At 34.4% G+C, this 25,661-nt stretch overlaps 1 protein-coding gene across 3 annotated transcripts in view; it reads left to right on the top strand.

The window, feature by feature from the left end:
• Positions 1-25,661, top strand: part of SS18 (SS18 subunit of BAF chromatin remodeling complex) — a 56,229-nt gene that overhangs the window by 13,205 nt on the left and 17,363 nt on the right. For all 3 annotated transcript variants that reach the window (XM_010969026.3, XM_045505916.2, XM_010969027.2), the window contains exons 4-6: positions 9,903-10,056; positions 13,589-13,810; positions 25,089-25,256. In XM_010969026.3, the coding sequence (XP_010967328.1) occupies positions 9,903-10,056; positions 13,589-13,810; positions 25,089-25,256 (544 nt within the window). The remainder of the gene's footprint in view (positions 1-9,902; positions 10,057-13,588; positions 13,811-25,088; positions 25,257-25,661) is intronic.

Below are 25,661 nucleotides of genomic sequence, written 5' to 3'. Positions count from 1 at the left end.
CCAGTCCTTACACATTTTATTTCTTTCTCTTGCCTTACTTCTCTGGCTAGGACCTACCTCCAGTACATTCCTGAATAGAAGTGGTGATAGAGGACATCTTATCTTGTTCCTGATCACAAAGGGAAAGCTTGCACTGTTTGACCATTACGTATGATGTTGGCTGTAGTTTTTGTAGATACTTTTTATCAGATTAAGGAAGTTCCCTTCTGTTTCTATTGTGCTTAGAGTTTATATATTGAGTGGATGTTAAATTTTTATTAAGTACTTTTATTACATCTAATGAGATGATCATAGTTTTTTTTAAAATCTGTTAACGTGGTGAATTACATTGATTTATTTCCTCATGCTCAATCAGTCTTGGATTCTTGTAATTAACCTACTTACTCATGACCCGCTTGGTCAGGTTTTTAAAAAAAAAAATTGCTGTATTCAGTTTAAAATTTTGATCAAATTTTTGTGTTTTTGTTTATGAGAGTAATTGACTTTTAATTTTCCTTATAATGCCTTTGCTTTTTATTTTAAGGTTATGCTGGCTTCAAAAAATGAGCTGCAGAATTTTCCCACTTTTTCTTACCTGGAAGAATTTGCATAATATAGCTATTTCTTAAATGATTGGTCTAATTCTTTAGAAAAGGCATTTGGATCTGGAGTTTTCTTTGCGAGAAGGCTTTTATTTACTTCTTTAATTTCTTTATGGTTACAGGAGAGTTTATACATTTCTGTATTTTATGAGTTGCCTATTTTGGTAAACTGTGCTTTTAAGCGTTGTATCTAAATTTTCAAATTTGTTGACATAAAGTTCGTGAAATAATCTCTTTTTTCTAATGTCTGTATGCTCTGTAGTGGTATTTTCTTTTTTAACTCTCAACGTAGTTTATTTGTGCCTTCTCTTTGAAAATAATTTTTGATCACTGCTGCCAAGTGTTCATTGTATTTTTCTTGTTTTAGTCTTTTTACAGAATCAGTTTTTGGCTTTGATAGTTCTCTTTGCAGCATTTCTCAAAGTTATTATTCAGAATCCCAGTACACTTAAACATTATTGGGTATTCTGAGGAGCTTTATGTGGGTTATAGATACATATTGATATATTAATTTTTTATGTTATTTATTATGCTAATATTAGTTCATTTAAAATGAACAATAATAAACCTATTTTATGTTAATAAAAATAACATTCTTTAAAGAAAAAGGAAAAGTATATCTTTGAGAACAAATTTAGTGAGATATGAATGGCATTGTTTAATGATCTTGCAAATTTAAATGTCTGGCTTAGTAGAAAACATCTGTATTCTTATATCCACTTCTGAATTTAATCTAGCATAATATGTGTTGCTTGAAGTAGAAGAAAATCCAGTCCCATACAGACATGGAGTGTGAAAAGGGAAGAATATTTTAATAGCCTTTTCAGCTTGTAGATAATCTTTGATAGAACAGCAGATCTCAGTAAGTGTTTTTTTAAGGATTAGTCGCAGTATGGAATTTGAAATTGTAGCAATACGTATTTCTTACTCTGGTACATTAGAGTACATTGTTCTGTCTTGCATTTTGGGTGGATCTTCTACTCATGCATAATTTCATAACATCATGGTTTCATCATTCAGAAAATGTAAGTTTACTTAGTTATTCACATTTTCCAAATATTGACATATTTCATTATATGATACCAAAAACCACACTTTTTGAAATCACCCCCAGGTTAATCAGAAAAGTCTCTTTTAAGTATTGGGATGCTGTCAAGCTCAGGACAGTAGATATAGGTTTGCCAAATTCCCAGTTCTTCCTTGGAAAGTCAAATTTGATCATTGGCAACAAATACTGTCAGTTGTCTTCCAGGCTCACTATGTTCAGTTTTGAGAAAATGCCTGCCAAGTCGCCAAGCCTGGAGAAGTATAATTTGTCTAGAAATAGTTCTTTCAAGTAAGATTGGTGTTCCATGAAAACAGTGCCTGAATCTGCAAGCGGCTCAATCACAGTTTTTATTTGACTTTGATTTGCAGCAGATATGTTTATTATTTTATCATTTTATCACATACAATACTTAACTGACTTGGAGAATTTAATAAAAATCATTTTCATTGCTTCATCAGGGACATTCTGAAGTGAAAATGACTTTTCCTTTCTTTAACTGCTGGTCAGTGGCAGTCAGTGATACAGTGCGTTACAGCAGAGCGATACCTTGGTTCATGCTAAGGGTCCATCAGTTACATCCGCTTTTGCTTTTGCACCATGATATTGTAAATATCAACACAGCATGAAAGGCAAACATATCGTAGTATTTTTATGGAAATAATTTTGACCTTTTGGGTTCCCTGAAAGAATCTTGAGACTCACACTTTGAACCATTGCTCTTTTGTATGTTTTTGGGTATGATGAATTTCTGATCTTATCTTTGCTATTTCCTTTTACTTTCTTTTGGTGTATTTTGCTGTTCTTTTTCTGAGTTTTGAGATGAATACCTGCTTCATCAATTTTCATCCTTCCATATTAATATGTGCGTTTAAGGGCATAAATTTCCCTCTTAGTTACGAATATCTAGTATATTCATATTTATTTAAATATTTCCTAATTTCCATTGTTACTTCTTTTTTACGTGGGCTGATAAATATATTTCTTAGTTTCTGAACACAGGGGGATTTATTGTTTTCTTGATGATTTCTGACTTCATTGCATTGTGGTTAGGTAACACTTTGTATGATTTCAGTTCTTGGGAATTCTTTGAGATTTTTTTTACAGTCCAGCTTATGGTCAGTTTTTACAAATTTGTATTTGTGTAGCTCAGTCAGCTTTCTTTAGAATTTTCATGGTGTATCTATTTTTCCATTTCCTTGTGTTAGAGATATGTGTCTTAGGAACAGCATGTAGATAAAAAACAATCCAATTCTAGCAATCTTTGTTATTTAATTAAAACATTAAATCCATTTATATTGAGTATAATCACTCATATATCTGAGTTTAAACCTACCATCATATAATGATGCACTTTGTGTTTGTCTCATCTGTCATATATTCCTTTTTTTCTGTTCTTTGTCTTTATAATTAATTTTTTTATTCCCTTTTTTCTTTGCTAGTTTGAAAGTAATAATTTAGAGGTTATGATATAGTTTATAATTCAAGGACTCTTAGATACTTTATTTCCATTCATTCCTTCAATAACTTATCTATTGCTGTTACGCATTTTAAATCTGTAGGTGTTTCTTCACAAGTGATAGTTAACTTTTTTTAAAGTTAGTATTCATTAGAGTTATCATTGTTACCATTTTTGATGCTTTTCATTCCTCCCTTCACCCGGGGATGCTTTTTTCCTCCCTGAAGAACATATTTCAGTATTTTAGCATTGGTTTGGTGGTGACAGATACCTTAAGGCCTTTTTTTGTTAGTTTTTGATCTGTAAATACCCTTTTTTCACTATCATTCTTAAAAGATGTTTTTACCAGGGACAAATTTCAGGTTGGGACATGAGCATATTAAGTTCATCGTTCTCTGTTTTCTGGCTTGTATCTTTGAAAATTGAGTTGTCAGTATAAATGCTATTTTGAAGGCAATTTAATTATTTTCTTTGACTGTGTTGAAGATTTTTTGCTTTGTCTGGAGTTTTTTTGTTTTTTTTTTTTTGTTTGAAGTTTGTTTTTTTGCAGTTTATGATCTCTAGGTGTGCATTTCTTTTATTTATTTATCCTACTTGGTGTTTGTTGAGATTTTTGCATTCTGGATTGATGACTTTATCAGTTTTGGGAAATAACATGCCCACAACCAATGTAGCCCCTGGGTCTGAGCCCATGTCTCTGGATTTTTTTCTTCTCCTGGATTTTGGTCTGTTCATTTTTTACTACTTTGTCTGCTCTTCCATATCTTTAACCATATTTTTAAAGTATTTTGTCCAGTTTTTCCTGTTGTCTGCAGTGGAGGCCTAAATGACCTAATCTGCCATTACCTTATGTGATTCTTTTAACTATTAAAATTGAATTCTGTTTAGCTATCCAAAGAATACTAGTTATTTTTATGGCTTCTCAGATATGATTGTTTCATTGGAAAGAGAACAAACACTTGTGGAAGGACTACTGAGTATTGGGTCCTTTCAGTGTTTTATTTCATCCCCAGAATCTTTTAAGATATTTGTCCCGTTCTGAAACTAAATCTGATTAATTAATTAATGTGTCGAGAGACTTGTAGTTGGTAAGTGGTAGCACGGGATTCGAACCCAGGCCTGAAAACAGTTCATACATTATGCTGTCAAGTCATGTTGCTACTTGGATGGAATGGAAATAAAAGTCTGACCCATTTGGTCTTAAGTTTGTGTATCAGGGTGAGACTTGGTTAGATTTTCCTAGAGCTTGAATCTAAATTTTATAGCGTGCAATAATTTGATTGTTGTATTGTGTTGTGGAAATAAATGCCTTAATCATTTTTGTTTCTGTCTTGTCTGGCATTATTCCTGTACTTAGGTGTTAAGTTAAAAAAAAAAGTTAAATGAATGGGTCTGCTGATTGTTTGGGGACTATAATAATAGGTTTAAGAGGCAGGTTAAGAATTCAGCTTATTATCACCATGGTGGCCTATAACTCAGTGATTCTTTTTGTTGTTGTTCTAGTACATCTGACAGATGTGGCACGTTCTGAGCATGTTCTCATCAGTAACAGTAACGCACTATGGGAGCGATTCTCAAGTCAGGGCATTGAGTGTGGAGGGGGGATATTTCCCTCCAGAAAGTCTTACCAGAATCTTGTGGGTGGTGGGGGAATAGGGATAGTTTGCCAAGCGTTCTCAGGTGATTCTGTTACCCCTTTCGTATCCCTTCTACCCAGCCAATTGAGATTCTCTATGTAACTTAAGATACTGTGCAATTCTGGGTTTTGTCATTTTGTCTTGAAGTATTGTCTTTATAAAATATAAAAATGTCTTAAAGTCATAAACATTACAACTTCTTAAAAATGTCCCATGTTCTCTCTAGCTTTTATGAAGAACACAAAAATGTTGGGTTATACCATGTATCTTGAGATTTATTTTCTCATTTCTCTTGCCTGTCCTCAAGAAGGTAGTAATTCTTGAGAAACCAATGTGGTAAAATAAACTTACCATAGAAATTCATTATGGTACTGCAAAATTTCTAGCTCAGAATTTACTAATCCATTCTCACCTGTTGCTAAGTTATAAACTTACTGAATTTTTTGTATTTTTAAATAGAACTTAAAATTTTCCCTGTAGATCAAACAGGAGAGTAAAAATGATTACTGTTTATATTCAGGGACAGTGTTATATTATCCTCCCACCAAAAAAGGAAAGAGACACATTTCATTACAAACCTACCATTATTTCAGATTCATTTCACACGGAGTCACCATTCTACATCATATTTTACTAAAGAATATAAACATTGCCATTAGTATATTTTGAAATAAAATGTTTCCCTCTTAATATTGGTCAAAGTATTATTTAAAATACATGGTCAAATTTTCATTTTAAAAAATGGGTATTTTGAAGGTTAAGTTGCTTGGGAAGTAAGTTAACAGGAGAAGGGGTTTTAGAAAGACCAGAAATAAATAGATTCTCATAGTAGGGGAACAGCAGAGGGTTGAATTAATAAATAAAAGCAGGGCTGGAGAGGGGGAAAAATCAGCTAGAGGGGAAGCAATTGGATTGGAGGTGAAACAGGAAGAGAGATGAATGTGGGAAAACTAGAATAGCTGAACACATAATGAATACAAGCAATCTGCCAGAAGGGACAATATACTAGTTACTAACTGTAGTTGGAGAAATTTTGACCCTAAAAAAGAACTATATGTTTTAGTGTGATTCTACTGAAGTTTTCCAGAATGGAGTTTTTTGTTTTATTTAACTGGTTGTGGGAGTTGGAAACGTGACCATAATTTTATGTAAGTTCAACTTTCAGGTTTTTTATATCTCCCCAAAATAGGAATTATGTATGTTAGTAATATTTGCTGTATCTGGAACGAGGCTAGATCTAGCAAGCTTCTCCTATTTGGAAGAAACACAGGAATTGAAAAACCAGACATAAATAGAAAAAGACCTAAAACGAGAAAAATAACTTCTAAAGCCAGCATATTAACACTTAGTCATTGTACTTCTTATGCTAGAAGCATTATAAGTTTGTAACAGAAACTATTTATTCTTAATCTTACACATATTTAACAAGTCTGCTTTTTCAATTTTAAGCCCATAGCAAGAAGCAGCCAATCAAAAATCAGAACTGACAGAGCATAGGGTGGCATCCTATGCCTTACAGGCAGTGTCACCTGACAGCTAAGGGGTCCTGGAGAGAGACCACATATTTATACAAAGCTGACATGATGCAGAATGTACACTGCTCTGGCTCCATTTATGTAGGTATATAAGGCCCTGTCTTTCTTGGTAAATGTTGGAGGCATCATTGGAATATTGGTTTTCAGAGCTGATGTTTACTTTCTGAAGTAAACTATTAACATAATTATTTTCATCATATGAATTAGGAATAATTTTACCAGTAGAAAATATGACTGCATTATGTGTCTATAAATCCTTCCTACAAACATACTTTGAGGAAATTACATTTCTAAGTTTTGACCAAGTGTTAGTTGTTATTAATTTATTTTTTTCATCTGCCAGTATTATGAAGTAGAAAAGAATTATGGGAGAACAATTTAAGTCAAGAAAAGTTTCATCCATTAATTTTCCTTTGGGAAAAAGACTTAGGGAGAAAATAGTTTTTCTACTGTGGTAGGTCATTTTAAGGCATACAGTCTAGATATATTTCTACAGAATCAAAAGTTTTAGAGCTGAAAGAACCTGGATAATCACATAGTCTAGTGTGTCTTTATCTTGGCTGCACATTTTAGAAGCTTTTCAGGTGGTTCTATTGTGTAGCTAGGAATTGGAGATCTTACATTTCCGTGCTTTTAAAATAGTATCCAGTAATGTTTGAGGATATGCAAAACTTTAGAAAAATATGATTCCTATTTCTATAGTAGCAATTTCATTTCCTGTTGCATACCATGATCATTTTTACAATATGAGAAAGATAATACTTATTCTGTAACGTTATGAGGATTCAATAAAACAATCCACAGTGTCCATCATGTAGGAGGTACTTAGTAAATACTGATGGTGAGGAAGATGAAGGTAGTACACAATTGGAGCATATAAATGGAAAGGGGAGTCAGATTGAGTGGTATTTGAAAGAAGATTAGCAGGGTTCAATTACCGAATACGTATGAGGGATGAGGGAAAGAATTTGGAGACTCGACTGATAGTGTTGCCATTCACTAATATTGAGTGTATAAGCATGTCTTAATTTTAAAAGAAGACTGATGGTTAATTGGAGTTGCTTATCTTGCTTTTCAGTTAATTCATTATGAGTTTTAAGTTAAAAAAATCTCGTACAGTGTGTGACTTTTGGAGTCTGACTTCTTCGCTTAGCATAGTGTTTTGAAGATTCATCCATGTTGTAGTATGTGTCTGTCAGCATGTATTATCATTCCATTTTGTGGCTGAATAATATTCCACTGTGTGGATATTTAGCGCATTTTGTTTATCCATTCATCATTTAGGTGTTTCCTACTTTTTGGCTGTTATGAATAGTGCTGCTGTGATTTCATGTACAAGTTTTGTATGTCTTCAGTTCTCTTGGGTCTATACCAAGAGTGGAATTGCTAGGTCATATGGTAACTCTGTTTAACTTTATAAGAAACTGCCAAATTGTTCTCCACAACAGCTGCACCCTTTTACGGTCCCATCAGCTTGTAGGAGAGATATTTTCTTCACATTCTTGCCAACACTTGTTACTTTCTGTATTTTTTTTAAAACTAATATAGCCATCCTAATGGGTGTTGGCCATTTATTCCTATTTTTAAGGATGCCTTGTAACTTCTGATTGAGTCTTTGTAGACTTGTTAGGGCTGATCTATTTCAATTTTGACCTTAATCCACGGAGAGGCTTTTTTGAAGTCTCAGTAGAGGGACTGAGTTGTTATGAAGGCCCTTCTGACTTTGTGGGGCCGACACTCCTACCTTTGTCTCCCTTGAACTGGGTGGAAGCTGAAATCTCTCTCTGCTCAGCCCTTTTGCCTCCAAACTGCTGTTTTCTGTTGGTTTTCTCGAATTTTCCCCTCTCTGTGTTTCTTCCTCTTTGGGACTTCAGGCTTTAGTTTCCAGCTCTCTGGTAGCCAGGAACTCTGTCTTCTCTCCGTCCAGTAGGACTGCCACTTTCTCCTTGGGCTTTGTTTTCCTGTCATACAGCAGAGTCAAGGAGAAGCCAAGGTGACTGTGGAGCTGATCTTCTATGTTTCCCTTCTTGCAAGAGTTGTAGCCCCTCCTGTGCCTCTCTGTGTGCCGTACTCTTCAGTGCCTTCAAATAGTTTCTACACTGGTCTCGATTTTATCGCTTATTAACAAGAGGGTTGGTTTGATACATGCTACTCTATTATGAGGGGAACTGCGAATATTGATGTTTTATGAATTAAATCACAAGAAAATGAAAAACTGATACCTGTTGAGAGTGAGAACATGAATTTTCAACAGAAAATTTGGACAAGAATATAGGAGAAAGGAATTTTATTTACAAACAAGAGGCTCGAGTTAGCCATGTTTGAAGGATGATAAGGGATGATTTAAAAGTGAGATATGTGACACTGAGTTGATGTTTGGTAATTTTTTTGAAAATGGAACAAAGGTCATGAAGTGTTTAAAGAATGCAAATTGGGTAAAGAATTTAAGATGAGAATTGAAGAGAAAATATTTAATGAGAAGCAATTATTGTTTGGATTTAGTAGTGAAGAAATTCAGATTATGAATTTGACGTGGGTACTATTAGAGTAGCACTTGACTATTTTTGTAATGTTAGTGGTTATTAGATGGTTAGAGATTTGAGTGTTTACATGTGATGGCCAGAGAACAATGTATTATCTGTTAAAAAGTGTGCCAGGAAGGATTGTGTTCACAAACTGCGGGTGGTACAGACTCAGTAAACTTGTGGGAGGAAGGGAGTTATATAACTGAAGTTATAGGAATGGACATTATATTTAGAACATAGACAAGTAGAGAACGAAGGCAGAAATAGATCTGCAGAGAACAATATTTCCCTGTCCTTCTGCAGGCTTAAAAATAGGGGGTTAGAAAGAAATTATTTGCTTTCTCCACCCAAATAGCCCCAAGAAGGGAGTCAGGTGTTGTAGAGCACCTCATATCTGTGTTTTTCCTTTCGCCCTTTTGTGAACTCTCAAGGTTAGTCAGTGAGTGTCTTCACACTTTCATTAGGAAATTTGCCAAAGGCATCCTTTTGAGGCAGCTGTCTCTGTACCCTTGGAGGCCATCAGTAATGTTTCCGATCTATAGGAGTAGTCGGCACAAAAATGTTGCGCTCAGCTGAGTCTTCATGGTTTAAAATATTCCCCCTCCAAAACTACTCCCCCACCCTGCTTCAACAGTATAAAATATATCATGTTTTGAATCTTCTGGTCTTTATATAGGTTTTTGTAACTGCATCTTTTCAGGTGAGATCTGTCACTAATAGTAAATATATCCAAACATATTAATAATGAAGATTTAATTTTTAAAACATAATTTAAGTAACAATAATGGGCACCTTAGAAATCCTTATATGTAAATAAATAAGAATTCTTTTTGTTTAGAATGTTAAAAATTTTAATTTTCACTGTAGAGTAAAATACGCTTTAATTGCAGTGTCTAAGGTGATCAGATGATATATTCATGCTAATGATCTTGTGAAGTTTTTGGGAGTGTATTAAATATGATGTTAATAGTTCATGATTAAAATGCATTAGAATAAGTTGAAATGCATTTGTGTTTTTGTTCCTGTTCAATTGAGTAATATAGGCAACCCTTATACCATATGCATCTTTAATGTATTAGTCTAACTGTTTTTCTTGTTTTACTAAACTGTCTTCTTTCAGCCACCCACACAGAATATGCCTATGGGTCCTGGAGGGATGAATCAGAGCGGCCCTCCCCCACCTCCACGCTCTCACAACATGCCTTCAGATGGAATGGTAGGTGGGGGTCCTCCTGCACCACACATGCAGAACCAGATGAACGGCCAGATGCCTGGTAAGTTTTTCTCCTCTAAGACATTAACACCAGAGTTGCTTAGCAACTGAAACGACATGGGGGCTCAAGGGATACTAGATTGTTGATGACAAAACTGCTTTGAATGCCCCCGAGTCCAAGCTCTCTTAGAGTTTGTTAGCTACAGAGCTACGTGACCTGTATTCAGTGTTTATCAGGCTGCCCTTGGGCTTTGATGTAGCTGACACACAGCATTCCTCTGATGAACAGAACTGGCTAAATTTAGTCCGTCTGAAACTATGCAATACAGCTGGCTTTAGAAGCTTTTTTGGGGGAAAAAAGGCATTGTGCCATGGCTTAAGAATTAAAATCTGTTTATAAAAATGTATTATAACATTTCCCTGAGTTTTGTATTTACTTAGAAATTTATTGATTTCAGAAACAGTGTTCCTGGAAAAAAACACATGAGGGAGAAACAAAACAATCTCTAAAGTGCTAATGGATTTAGTATTTCCTCATTGATGTTATTGAAACTCAGCATGGATTTTGATGAATACATATAGCATAATATAAATATAGATAACATGAATAGCATGATATAAATAGAGATATTGCTACTGAAGTAAAATTAAAAGCTGAAAAGTATTAGCTTTCTTATATAATGAACCATTCCCTTTACTATTTATCCATTTTAAGTTTAGAGCCACTTAAAATATATTTCAGACCATTGGATGCTTATTTAGTTACCTTTTGCTGGTTTGAATCTTTAATCTGAAAAGTATCTTTAAACTATTTTGTTTTTATAACAACAGCCACAACCCATACCCATGATTTTTGGTGGGGCATTTTCTACATTTAATATAAAAATATTTTTACTTTCTAAAGACAAAGGCTATACTCATTTAAAAAAGAAAATATTATACAAATAACAGTAATGACAGCAAATTAAAATAATAGAACAGTTTATTTTTAAAATTAGCAGTTAGTATCCTTAGGGTAGCATGATCTTAGCTGATCATGTTGGTTGGTAGCATCGGTGTCCAGGGGCAACGGGTGGAGAAAATGGAGCAAAAGAGCACAGAGCAGAAGAGGCCAGGCAGCCTGGTTGATAGCAGATTGATGTGTGATTGGTCACGTAGGAGGGCGGTGGTGTTTCGCTGGCAGTCTTCTGTTTCCTGCCAAGGCTTCCGATGACCCACTGCGGCCCTCGCCGCGTGTGGAGGTGGAAGTAAAGACATAACTACTTGTCAGGTTGTAGTCGGGAGGAAGCTTCTTGCTCAGTCCACACTTAGCACATCAGGACACATTGTTTTTAAAACCAGGAGGTTTGTGCTAATGCAGGTTAGCAAGTTAAAGGAGTTTTTGTGTCTTTTTATGGTGGTACCTTTGAGTAGGATTTTGACTCAACTTCTCCAGATAACATTGAAGCCTAAGGCTGAGGAAGCAATTGAGCAGCAATATAATTATTGTTAACATACTGGTTTTTGTGTAAGGCCATCTGAAATAAGTTATATTCTTTATGACTCAGAAATTTTCAACCCCTTATGACCTAGGTTGTCCAGAACTTCAAAAACAGTTTATTAGTTAAAGAGTTACAGTTAGGTGTAGGAGAAATTGAAAGTCCAGTTACTCATGTTGTCTTTAGTGGGTTTCTTATAGCATTTAGCCAACCCTTTTATGCATACAAATTTGTATCTAGGCTTTTAATTTCCTATTGTAGTTTTGTTTTTAATATTTTACGTTATAATCTAAGTTGTAGTGCTACTTACATGCTGTTTGATCTTGGTCACATATCCTCTCAGTCTCAGGTTCTCTTCTTAAACAATTTAACTGATTGAAAAAAAAAATTAGGTAATACATGCCTGTAGTACCAAAGTCAAAAGGTACAAAAAGGCGTATGGTCTCTACCCACCCAGGCACTTTGTTTCAGGCAGTCATTGTTGTCTAGTTATCCTTTAAGAGATACTCTCTTTGTATAAAACATATGTATATATACATTCTTTTTTCTTTCTTCTTCTTATTTTTTTAAAAAACACAAATGGTAGCATACATTAGATAGCATTTTATATATATATATTTTACCTCTTACAGATTTATCTTGGAGACTGTGAGTATAAACAGATATATTTGGAGACCACTCAGTATATAAAGAGCTGCCCCTTTTCGGTGACTGCATTACATGCCTTTTTTTATGGACACCTCTAATTCATTTGGGTAGTTTTCCCTCGTGATAGAAATACAGGTTATTTGTTGTCTTTTGGTGTTAAAACCTATGCTGTTGTGAATATGCCTGTAAAATATAAATAAATAAGTAAACAAACAAACATAATTTTGCATCCATATACACATGCACACAAAAACTTGTATATTTATATGATAAATTCCTAGTACTTAAATTGCTGGTTTAAAGGTACATGCATTTTTAAATATGTTAGTTATTGCCAAGTGGGTCTACATAGAAATAGTACTTATTTATGTATTTATGTTCTCTCAACAGTATGTGAAAGTGCTTCTTTCTTCATAATACAGGTGGAGCAAAACTTCTGATCTTTGCAAATCTGAAAGATGAAACATGGGTCTTATAATTTCAGTTTGCCTTTTTATTATATTAAGTGAAGCGAGCGATTTCCTCATGCTTGCTACCCCTTTTGTAGTTTATGTGTGCACCGATCATTCGGGTGCTTTGCCCTTTTACTGCTGGTGGTCTTTTACTTACTTTGTATGTTCAGTGATTAGTTTGGTCTGTGATATTTCTTGTAAATAATTTTCTACTAGTTTTTTTTTATTATTTAATTTTGTTTTGTTTGGATATGTGCAAATGTTTTCTTTTTACATACTCTTTTTATGTACTCTTTATGTCCTCAAAATTTTAAGTTTATTGATCTTTTATGGCTGGGTGTTCTGGCATACTTAAGAAGGCCCTTCTACTCCAACATTATTTTTAAAATTCTCCGTTTTGAAATACTCTTATAGTTTCTTTGCCTTTTCTTTCTTCTTTTGTAATGTTTAATTCTTCTCCTCATCTGGACTTAGTTTTGGTGGAAAGAAAGTGGTAGGGATCCAACCTGTATTCTTCCGGATGTCTGCTCAGTCGTCACAGCATCATTTATTGAATTATCTTTCTTTTGCCCACTGATACTTTATATCACCACTAATTGTCATTTACCAAATTATGCATTTGTGTGAGTTTTTAGACTCTGCTCTGGGTTTGTTGATCTGTTTTATCAATTCATTTATGTGTTAGTACTATACACTTTTAATTACTGCAACTTTATATGTTTTGGTCTCTCATAAAGCAAGTCTTCTTTCATTACTTTTTTTTTCAGAATGTTCCTAGCTTTTCAAAAGCGTCAGTTTCTTAATCTATAAAATGAGAATAATAACGTCTAGCAAATAACAGTATTTGCTTTCATTCATGTAAAGCATTTACTTTGTTTGCTGCTGATTAAATACTCAGGCTATTGTTTGGTGTTAGTATTACATTAATACAAAAAAAAAAAAGCTTTTTAAGGTAATTTTGTGTAGATCATCTGTTTAACTTTCATATTTTGGTTCTGATCACTTTTCTTCAAAGGGCCTAACCATATGCCTATGCAGGGACCTGGACCCAATCAACTCAATATGACAAACAGTTCCATGAACATGCCTTCAAGTAGCCATGGATCCATGGGAGGTTACAACCATTCCGTGCCATCATCACAGAGCCTGCCAGTACAGAACCAGATGACGATGAGTCAAGGGCAGCCAATGGCAAACTATGGCCCCAGACCAAATATGAATATGCAGCCGAACCAGGGTAAGTATGTTTTATATCATTCTTGACTAGAATGCCATATTAGCCTTTGAAATTTGAACACTTTTCAAAATGTTAGCTGATTTACAAAAATAAAGGTTAAAGTGAGTTACAGTTATAGCCATAGAAAAGGAACACTGTTTGAAACAAGCTTAAAATAATTTTCTTTTACATTTAGAAGTTAAATTGCTTTAATTTAGCTTTTTAAGCTTATTCATTTTGATGTCTTTTGGACCATTTATTTGAGATTCTATATTTCTGGATTTTTTTTTTAAGCTACTCAAGGAGTAACCAAACATTTGGTTAGAGCTAGAAAATTGAGAAAATGTAGTTTTATCTTTGTAAGTACACTCCTTAAAAAACATCTACTTACACTGTGGTTCATTTCACTTGTGAAGGCTAGATTAATTTGTATGAATTTACCTTGATTTAACGTTTTTGGCATTAAAGGTAATTTTAACATAATTTGTTATTAGAATGTTCAGTGGAGGTGCTGCTATATTCCTGTATTCTTAGTGTGAAGTCTTATTAAAGTTTATTACCAATCTCAGAGAATGAAATTGTTATCATGTTTCTCTTTTAAGTATTCTTGTAAATAGTAACTAAAAACCAATAAGTGGCGCTCTGTTCTGCTAATTGCCTGTTAAAACATTTGGCCTATTGCCAGCCTAAAGCTATTTCAATTACGAAATGTGGTGAGGTTAAGAGTACACGATAGAATTAAATGTATTTGCAATAAAATTTTCTAGATTTTGCTTATGAAAAACAAATCACTAAAGTACACACAGATAAAGGAAGTTATTTAATGTGATCTGTTGATCACTACTTTTGATGAAATAGTATATTATAATTTTAAAATATTAATACAGGTATCTTCTATAATACTGGTAAAATACACCAGAAACAAAGGAAGCTAATAGAACAAATTTTCAGTAAATTTAATTTCGCAAAACTGACACTTGCTCCATTTTTTTACCCTCAAGGTTGTTTAGTACCCATGATGGAGTATTTTCTTTTTTTTATTATGTCAATGAAATGTTCAAAAAATAGCAAGATACAGTCAGGGCTAGATTAGATGGGAGTTCAGATGTTTCTCCACATAGTTCGGTTACCAGGAAAGGGAGCAAGAAAATTGATAATGATTCTTCCAGCAACTATAGTAATGATAGTACACTTCTTAGAAACTATAGTTAAGGAAGGGTAAGATGTGTGCAAAAATGGATGTTGCTGCAGCATGGTTTTATATGACATCATAAAATCCGAAGAAGAAAAAATAATGTGTGCAGCAATGTGTGTATAGAAAATAATTACTGTTTACGGAGAAAGGAGTTGAGGTGTTTATAGGGATTTTTTGTTCAAAACATAGGGACCAACTATTCTTTTCATTTTTTTAATTAAAATAATTTTTCTTTTATCGAATTATAATTAACATAGAATATTAGTTTCAGGTGTACAACAATGATATGCTATTTTTACCTATTATGAAATGATCACCATGATAAGTTACCATCTCCAGTTACCATCTGTCACTGAACAAAGTTCTTTAAATACTGACTATATTCTCTATGTGTACATTACATCCCATGACTTACTTATTTTATAGCTGGAAGTCTGTAGTTCTTAATCTTCTTCCCCATCTCATTCATCCTCCCCAGTACCCCCCTAAACTGTTCTTTTCAAAAATGTGATAGTTTATATTGATGTATGATTTTTTCTTTTGCTGTAGCAGTTATATAAAACTATATATTATGTAAAGCCATTATATATTTATATAATATATTATATAAAAGCAGTTATATTTGCTTTGTTCTTATAATTTATGATTTTCTTAGTAGAAAATGGACTGTATAAAAATGACTAAATAGGGATCTGATTTAAAGAAATAAGAGTTACTTTTTAAGAGAGAATAGGGTGTTAATCAGTGAGGAAATTCTGACTCTGTCTTTTAAAATTCTCCTCCGGACAAATGACCTTGCCAGCTGAAATCATGCCAAAATGATCTTAATAATCAATGAGGAAAGTACGATTGTTTGATAGTGTTTAAAATTTCCTGTTGAAACTTAAAAGGACTACAAAGTTTTACAGAATATATTTTGTGAAAGGCTATTGAGTTTCTAATATTGTCAGGTGAAGAGCTTCCTGTTCTTTGTAAAGACTCATATAAGATAGAAGTATGTCAGATAATGATAAGTGCTATAAAGAAAAATAAGCAAAGTGAAGGGAAAGAGAAAGATGGGGTTATGTGTGCTATTTCAGGGTGGTGAGCAGATACCTGGGAAAAGAGCATTGCATTGCCAGCAAGAGCCCTGAGCTGGAGCATACTTAGTGTGTTTGAGGAATAGCAAAGAGAGCAGTCTAGCTGAAGGTGAGTGAGTGCAGGTGGGAAGAAGATCTAAGATAGAGTTGAAAGCCAAGCCATGAAAGACCTTGTTTTGTAGTCCATAAGGGTTTTAGATTTTATTCTGAGAAAGTGGAGATACTGCCAGAAAGTTTTTGCACAAAGGAATAGCATGATCTGAATGGATGTTTTAAAAAGATACCATTGGCTTCTGTATAGGAAACAGACTGTAGTTGGACAAGTGTGGAAGCAGGGACCCCTGTTAAAAGGCTTTCTGTATTCGAGTAAGAGATGATGGTGGCTTTGAATAGAGTGATACTATGTAGGTAATGAGAAATCATTTGGGGATATTTACCATATAATATGAAGGTAGAGCTGCCATAGTTTGCTAGGATTTGTTAATGGATTGGATGTGTAGTTCAGGACAGTTAAGTATGACTTCAGTGAAAGTAATCAGGTGAATGGTGTTGCCATATACTAAGATTAAGAGACCAGGAGAAAGGCAAATTTAGGGGAATAAAAAGGTTTTAGTTTGACACATGTTAAATTTGAATGATTCACTAAGTGGATACATCAGATAGCAAGCAGTTGGAGACATGAGTCTACAGTTGAGGGGAGAGGTTGGGTAATTCAAAGTCATTGGATTAGAAGGAATCATTTAAGGAATGAATAAAAATAGAGGAGAGGAGGACTGAGGATTCAATCCCTGAGCACTCTGACATTTTGACTTTGGGAAGATAACAGATTCCTTCCTGGACTCAGAAGACTGATTATGAGTAGCCCGTGAGTGGGAAGAGAAGCCAGGAGAGTGTAGTCAGAAGCTAAGTGGAAAAAGTATTTTAAAATGGGAGGGGGGGTTATTAAACATGTCAAATTCTGCTAATAGGTCAATTCAGATGAGGACTGAAAACTAATTATTGGATTTTATGACTGGTGAGCAGTTTTGGTGGAAGGATGGGGCAAAAGCCTTGCTGCAGTGTATTTAAGAGAAAATGGGAAGAGAATTGGTAATAGTGAGTAAAGACAGTTTTTTCAGTACTTTTTGTTATAGGAAAACAAAAATGGATTAATAGCTGGAGGAAGATGTAAGGTTGAGGATTATTTTGAAGACGGGAGGATACTAAGTCATGTTTGTATACTGATAGGAATGATCCATTGGAAAGGAGGAGATTGATGCTGCAAGAGAGAGGAAAGGAACAATTTCAGGGGCAGCGTTAAAGCTGCTGCAAAGAGTTTGAGAGCACAGTCCCCAGGACTGCCCTCACCTCTGAAGGTAGCCAACTGCAAAGTTGCAGAGACTCGTCCTTTAGATTGGCCTCAAATCTGACACCAATTACAAGTTTTAGGGTTCCCAAAGCCACTCTCAGGTTCAGTAATTTGCTGGGAAGACTCAGAGAACTCACTGAAAGCTGTTATACTCAAGACTTATGATTTATTACAGAGAAAGGATACAAATTAATGTCAGCCAAGGGAAAAATCCAGATGTATGGGCACAGTTTCTCTCCCGCTGTCCTGGTGTGTGACAGTTTGCACAGAGTATTGCTAACCAGGGGAGTTCACCCGAGCCCCAGTGTTCAGAGTTTATATTGGGGATCCGTTATGTAGATTTGATTGATTGATTGATTGCTCACATTGTTGATCTCATTCTCCAGTCTCCAGTCCCTCTGGGCACGATCCAGAGCTCCCTCCACCCAGGTTCAGGAGCTTAAGAATCCTCAATAAACTTTGTTACTCTTCAATATAAAAAAAAGCACTGTGGTATTATACTGAACTTTTCTCCTTCAAGTACAACATAGAAAATTTACAAATGAAAGATTTCAAATACAGTGGATTTGAAAAGTGAGAATTGTGTATACCCTCATCTCTCTTCACTGTTAACATTGGTAAATTTGTGCAACATCGCTGATACTGCAGATTCCTGTTTGTTACAGTTTTAGGTATGTGCGGCCATTACATTGTAGTTCAGATTAGATGTTCTGTTTATACGTTTGATTATTATTGCTGTTGTGGATAAGTTTTTCAAGGTTGTAATTTTTTCCCCAATGATGACATTTTTCTGGTTATAAAAATGTTTAATATGAGAAATCTAGAAAAAGAGAAAAACAGAACATAAAATAAAAATTACCTATAACGTTGCTCTATAAATTTTAAATTACTCCACAGACAGGGTGCTGTCCACTTATGAATAGTAAATAGCCTGTACTTAGGGTCTTTGTTTGAGTACTTGTAATTACATAATTATTTGTGAGTATCTGTTTAATTATTTTCCCTTAGAGTCTTAAGCTTTGTTAACTCAGGAGCTCTGTCATGTTTTGTTCACTGTTTTATCCTATTTGTTGACTGATAGATTAGTTAGATTTCCTGCTACCATAACAAATTAAAACACTAGCATCCTTCTCTGTGGTAGTGTCGTCCACAGACTGTTGTCGTCCACAGACTGTCATTTCCGGAATGAACCAAAGAAGAGACTGTCAGTTACTGTCAGATAAAACAGATGATTGTCAGTCATACCAAAACCTTTTGGATTTGGGAGACAGAATCTAGGTGAATTTCTTTCCAACAGATTATAAACTTAGTTTGATTATGAGTCATTTTGAAACACTTTTTATTTTGAAATTATAGGTTTACAGGAAGTTGCATAAGTAACGTGGAGAGATCCTGTGTGTCTTCCCTGCAACCATCTTTAAGCCCTGGCAACCACTGTTACTCTTTTCTCCATTTCTATAATTTTGTCACTTTAAGAATGCTACATAAATGGAATCATGCCTTTTGAGATTTTTTTTTTTATTCAGCATGATTGATATTTATTCAAGTTGTTGTCATCAGTGGTTCGTTCCTTTTTGTTGCTGAGCAGTATCTCATGGTATGAATGTACCATAGTTTGTTTCATCATTCACCTAGTGAGGGACATTTTGGTTGTTTCCATTTTTTGGCTTTTACAAACAAAGGTGCTCTGAACAATCGTGTACATGATCATGTTTTTATCTGAAAATAAGTTTTCATTTCTGGGTGGGATAAACACCCAAGGGTGCAACTGCTGGGTTGTATGATAAGTATATATTCAGGTTTTTCAGAAACTGCCAAACTGATTGTGCCATTTTACTGTCCCACCAGCAACGCATGAGAGATCTGCTTTCTCCATATCCTTGCCAATATTTGGTATTGTCAATTTTTTTAATCTTAGCTCTCGAAAACTGTGTAGTAACATCTCATTGTGGTCTCAATTTGCATCTTCCTAATGGCTACTGATACTGAACATCTTTTCATGTGCTTATTTGGCATCTGTATATCCTCTTCGTTGAAATGTCTCTTCGTGTCTTTTGCCCATTTTCTAGTTGAATTGTTTTTTCACTGTTGAGTTTTGAGAAGTCTTTATATATTCTTCTAGGATTAATTTTAAATTTTTCTCCCGTTTTTTTAATACAAAATTTTAAACATACAGAAAACCTGAAGGAATTGTACCTGTATAGTTGCCTCCTATATTCTACAGTTAATGTTTTGCTAAATTTGTTCATCATCCATCTGTCCATCCATCTCATTCATTAATGGCATCTTCTTTTTCAAAATGCATTTCAGAGTAATTTGCAGATATGAGTACACTTTACTCATGAACACCTTAGTCTGCATATTATTAGAGCGCAATTAAAGTTTTGCTTTTTTCTTTTTTAATAGTTTTTTCTTAGGTAATATTTACATGCAGTGAAATGTACAAATCTTGTGTATCAGTCACTGGATTTTGACAGATTTGTAACATGTACTCCTTAGGGTGCGTTTTATAGGTAACACCCTAGGTGCCCTCATGGGATGCAGTTCTACTCCAGTTTAAACTTTCTGTATGAACCATAATTTAGTTTCTTTTATGGTAAAAGGGGATGATTGGTTACTCTTTCGCTTAGGACTCTATCTCAGTGTATAACACCGGGACTACCCACATCAGAATCACCTGGGGTACTTGTTAAAACAAGATTTTTTTTTTTTGCTCCACCCCTTACCTGCTAAATCAGAATCTCTAAGGGTACATTTTAGAAATTACATTTTACAAGTATTCCAAGTCATGCTTATTTACAGCCCATTCCCTCAGAAGATTTTTCTGGGCAGGGTAATCTTTTCTGTACTTTATGATTCATAGCTTTTCAGCTTTCCTGCTAAATGACACAAAGCTATAAGTTCTAGTGTAACCCATCTCCATGGTTTTCTCCTTGGGCAAGATAAGATCTTCACTTTCACAACAAATTGCCACTTACGTCTCATAAATCTAGAGCTTTTGGAATTCCTTTCAGTCTGCAGTAGATGTTTACCAGCGACTTTGTTTCTGAATTAATATTATCATATTGTGTATATGTATATTATTATATAGCATATACATATATTAACGGTTGAAACTGTTTAAGAGGGTTGACTAAGAAATTGCCTAGCTTTTACTTTGCCAGATTTATTAAGCCACAAAATATCCCTTTCCCAATTTTTCACTCACCAGAAAGCTAAATACATAATTTGATTCTCAGACTAGTTTGCAGAGATGCCTATGATTTAGGATTATGCCCTTGAGAATCCAAGATTTCTTAACTTAGCACTATTGACGTTCTGAGCTGCATAATTCTTTGTTGTGGAGGCCTGTCCAGTGTGTGGTGAGATATTTAGGAGTATTTCTGTCCTGGGGCCACTAGGTGGCAGTAGGAACTCCCCAGACCAGTTGTGACCAACAAAAATGTCTGCAAACTTTACTGAAATCTCCCCTGGGGATGAAATCACCCAGGGTTGAAAATTAGAGCTTTAAGAAGTGGTTACTGTAAGGAACTACATGTAAGGATGGTCTGTGTTACTAGAAAAACAAACGACAATAACAAAAGTTATTGATACTATTATATTTTAATACTTTTTTTTTAACTTTTAAAAAATTCTGTTTATTGGGGGGAAGGTAATTTGGTTTATTTATTATTTATTTTTAAGGGAGGTAACTGGGGATTGAACCCAGGACCTCATGCATGCTAGGCACACGCTCTACCCTCCCCCCTATTTTAATACTTTCATGAGATTTCTCTAAAAACTTCATGTTATGAAAAGTATCTCTTTGTATGTCTTAATGAACTGTTCTTTTTACTAGCTAAAATCAGTCATGGTTCTTTTTCTTCATTGGTTGCTAGGAAATTCAGCTAAGTTTGTGCTAGTTGTGGTACAGCATCCTTGGTATTGTATCTAAATGTCTAATTTTGAACTGCTTAGAACTCTTGATGACGTTGGATGTATGTTTTAGGTAAGTTAAGAATCCTGTTCATTTTAAGTGGCTATTTAATAGGTAGTGAGTTAGCTAATTGAATTTACTGGAATCAGAATTTTTTTCTTATAAATAAACCACTAGTAATATATTGAAATGAGAGCTATAAATGGTTTAGTTTGAGACTGAATGGTTAAGGAACAAGCAGTAAAGTGTGAGCGGTAGGCGATGTGATACGAACAAGAAAATAGGCTTGGAGGAAGGTTTATCTGTGCGGTTTCATGGTCAGTCTTACAACACGGAGATCACAGGTGAGGTGAAGAAACTTCTCGTATTCTAGGATTTTCATATTATAGTGATAATGTTACATGGAACTGTTTTCCTGGGAGATGCTACATGGAAGAAGTGTGACTTGACTTTGGAGAAGAGGTGCACATAATGGTGAAGAGCACGGCTTTAGAGTGCTCACCATTTCCGAGCTGTGCAGCTTTAGGTAAGGTTCTTAATGCTGTATGTGGTGAATTTTCTTACCTGTAAAGTGAGGTTGATAACAATACTATCTGTTTCATAGAGTTTGGGGAGACAAATAATAGACGTAAAGCCCTTAGTGCCTGGCCCACAGTAAGTGCTCATTAGCTGTTAGCTATCCTTTTTAACCTTCATTTGAAATAATTCATCAATTAACGATATGACTTAGAGTTTTAGTGTATTGGTTTGCATCTGAAGATGTGGATATATGTGCATATATATATATTTATATGTATATAGAAATTTTATATGATTCTAAATTCTTCACAGATTATTTTAAACTTAATGTTATCTTTATAGTTGAGTCTTTAAAAAAATTCTTCTTTTTGAACAGTAACTTGAGATAAAACTAAGTATTAACTGTCTCTTTGGAGCAAAGAATTCCAATAATATAAAATACGGTGATTTAGGAATATTTCATGTGTGTTTAATATATAGGACATTGTTTCCATAGAATATCTGTTTGGGTATAAAGCTCCAAATGGGAAGAAAAAATGTGATATACATGTGTTAAATGTGCTTTTAAAACACTTCCAAAAGCATATTACAGACAATTAAGACATTAGTAGGTTCTTTGTATATATGATATCACACTTGGTAGTACGTCTTAGCATCAGAATGATTTATGTAAAAGAGAAAGAATAACTTTTAAGGATATAGTAATGTGTGATGTCACTGTTTGTAGAAAATGGTTATAATAGACTCATTTTGTAATCTTCACTGTAGCACAAATTTTTAGAACTTACTTTGGGGTAACCTTTTGAAATACAGCTCTCTTATTTCCATTATATCTCAAGGGATAAGACACATTTATTTGCCACAGTAGCTTATTTCATTATCATAAGAAAAACAATATGCTTCCTAAACAATCAGAATTGAAGTCATAATTTTTTTTAATGGATAAGGCTTCCAGGAAAAAGATGAAAGCATTGTGTTTTAGCGGTGCTGTCCCCCTCCATTCTCTGCGGTTTTAGGCTTGATCCTGAATGATGTTGAGGATCCTTAGAGGGAGAGAAGTGACAGAGAATAAAAGAAGGGTGGTAATTGAGCTCTCTGGGATTGGAACTGCTGACAGTCCCAAAAGATAAAGCACGAGTGGCATGGTCTTTTCTATCTCGGGCTTAAACTAGAATTACTTTTCTCCTTTACAGCAAAGCTTAGAATTTTGTTGTTACATATCCTTTTGGATTTTCCCCTGGCTATTATGGTTTTGCTTTCTTCCTCCTTTATTTTAAATTTCAGTTCCAGTGCATATTATATGCTTTAGTTTTATAGTTATCTCAAGACAAGAGGTCTTTAATCAGTATTGGAGAAGAAAGATAAGACAAAACCTTCATTTACTGGAAATGAATCCTGTAAATGACCAATCATACTGCTTATTATATTATGAATGCTAGTATTCAGTACTTTACTATATACAAAATATACTTTTCAAATTATAACCTCAGTTAAAGTAGTTAATGTTTTGGATCTTTTTTTATTGCATAATTTGCTTCTGAACTACTAAATTTGCTGTAGCTTGAATAGAGGCAGTGAAGAATAATGGAATGAACGTGCTCTGAAATCAAACTTGAGTTCTGTCTGATTCCCAGTTGATATCTATTAGCTTATGTAATCTTGACCTTTGGAGTCCATGGCTGAAAACTTGAAAATTAGGATTCTTACCTCTGGTAGTTGTTAGCAGTTTACACGAAATAACTGTGAAAGCGTGTCTGACAGTGTTAAGTGCATTCACTGTTGAGTTCTCTTCTCCACTCTCCACTCAGCCACCTTCTCCCTACTAGTGAGACTTTATTTCCTTGTTGAAAGAGAAGTCCCAGCATAAACTGAAAGGACTATATTTATGATAAAATTAGAAGGAAAAAGGAATTTGGAAGGAAGTAGAACAGCGAAGGCAAACAAGAGGAAGAGAGCACCGCTAAAATACTTCTGTAGATAACCAACCAGTCAGTTCTTCAGGTTGGAAAGGAGTGAATTCTTTCTGCTTACGTTGTTGCTGCTATTGTAGGTCAGTAATATAGTTAGAGAGGTGGGCATGTTTTGTTTTAAATTTTTATTTCAGTAATTAAACAATGAGCTTTTGGTTCGTCTGGTCAGTGTTTGCCTGTAAAACTTTTCTAGTTCTTTGCCTCCTGTTCTTTCTTCTTAAGTTGTCCCCAAGTTAGTAAAAGGGGAGTGAGTATGTAGCTGTGTAAGCAGTAAACTGGGGGAGGACTCATACACGCTTCTCAGACAGCAGTGGTGATGATGGCAGAAGGGTGAGCCACCCACACTGTGACTTAGCCCCGTGAACCTCTGAGGAGCTGCTTGCTTTCAGGCCCACCACAGAGCTCTGTGGCCCTTGTTGACTGCACCACGTGACATATTTTCACTGTTCCCAGTGTGATCCCATGCCGGTGGTAGTTTGGCTACCTTGACATTGCTCACTTTGGAAACTGCGCAGTTCTAGTTTCTGAGTCTTTGGATTATTGTAGTTCTCTGCCTTGGTGTTTTTCTTTATTTTGTCTGTGTGTGTTAGAGCTTTATTAAGAAACAACGTATAGCCCTTTGATTTCAAGAAGACCTTTTTAGTTTATAAATCTTTAGTTTATAAAGTTGGGAAAAGGAAAGAAGACCCTTAAATTTTTGTTTGTAAAATTAACTTTATGAAATTCCACCGTATAAGTAGTATATTTATAAATGTTCTTGTAGTTTCTCTATCTACCATTATATAATGAGTGGGCATTGCAAAAGGGGAAAAAAGTGGATATCCAGAAATCAGATTTCATTCCCTTGGTTTAACTGCTGATTTTCTATGTGATTTTGTGGTTTACTTTGTTTTGGCATGTTTTTTTATGTGGTGTAAGGATTCTGTCTTTTCTAGAAAGATTATATAGATAAATACCGTACTTACATAAAGAAAAATATATACATTCAAGATGTTCATATGTTGTATTTACTCTGTTTTTACACAAATTGTTAAAATATTCCTCCAGTGGAATTCAAATCAACTACCATGGATTAGTTGTTTTCCCTTGTTTGCAGATTATTTTGGGCATGTGAAGTTTAATTCAAAGATTTCTTTTTATTATTGGAAGTCAGTTTATTTTGCAGTAAATTACATATTTCAGGGATTAGATGATAATAAAAGATTTTTGAATTTCTCTTAATATGTTAAAATTATGTGCAAAAAAATGTGCATAATATTTGTCTTTTTTCAGGTCCAATGATGCATCAGCAGCCTCCTTCTCAACAATACAATATGCCACAGGGAGGTGGGCAGCATTACCAAGGCCAGCAGCCACCTATGGGAATGATGGGTCAAGTTAACCAAGGGAATCATATGATGGGTCAGAGACAGATTCCTCCCTACAGACCACCTCAACAGGGTAAGATTCCATTTGGATAATTTTTTTTAACAGTAGTTGAAAGTCTTTAAATGTTTAAATGAACTTTTTATCTAGATAAAGTCAGAGCTTTTTGTTTCTTGATTTTTAAAATTGTATTTTATTATTTTTCTTAAAAGGTAGTAGGCACAGTAGGTACAAAGGGTCATAAAGTAGATATGAACTTCCTGGTTTATAGTTTTATTTAGTCTTTTCTGGAAAAAGTTTACATCATAAAATTCTATATCAAAAGCTTATGAATTTACAGCAGAAAATACTGTTTTATTTTTGAGTAGTTACTAAAATATATGATCAGAAACAAACCCTAATTTATTTCAAACTGCTCTAATACCAAAGTAAAAAGGAAATTAATTTTCTATCAGTTTGAACCTTTTTAAGAATTTAATG

This window comes from Camelus bactrianus, chromosome 24 (genome assembly GCF_048773025.1).
Source record: "Camelus bactrianus isolate YW-2024 breed Bactrian camel chromosome 24, ASM4877302v1, whole genome shotgun sequence".
Lineage (NCBI taxonomy): Eukaryota > Metazoa > Chordata > Mammalia > Artiodactyla > Camelidae > Camelus > Camelus bactrianus.
The sequence above is the reverse complement of the archived record's forward strand: the minus strand, read 5'-3'. Positions and strand labels throughout refer to the sequence as shown.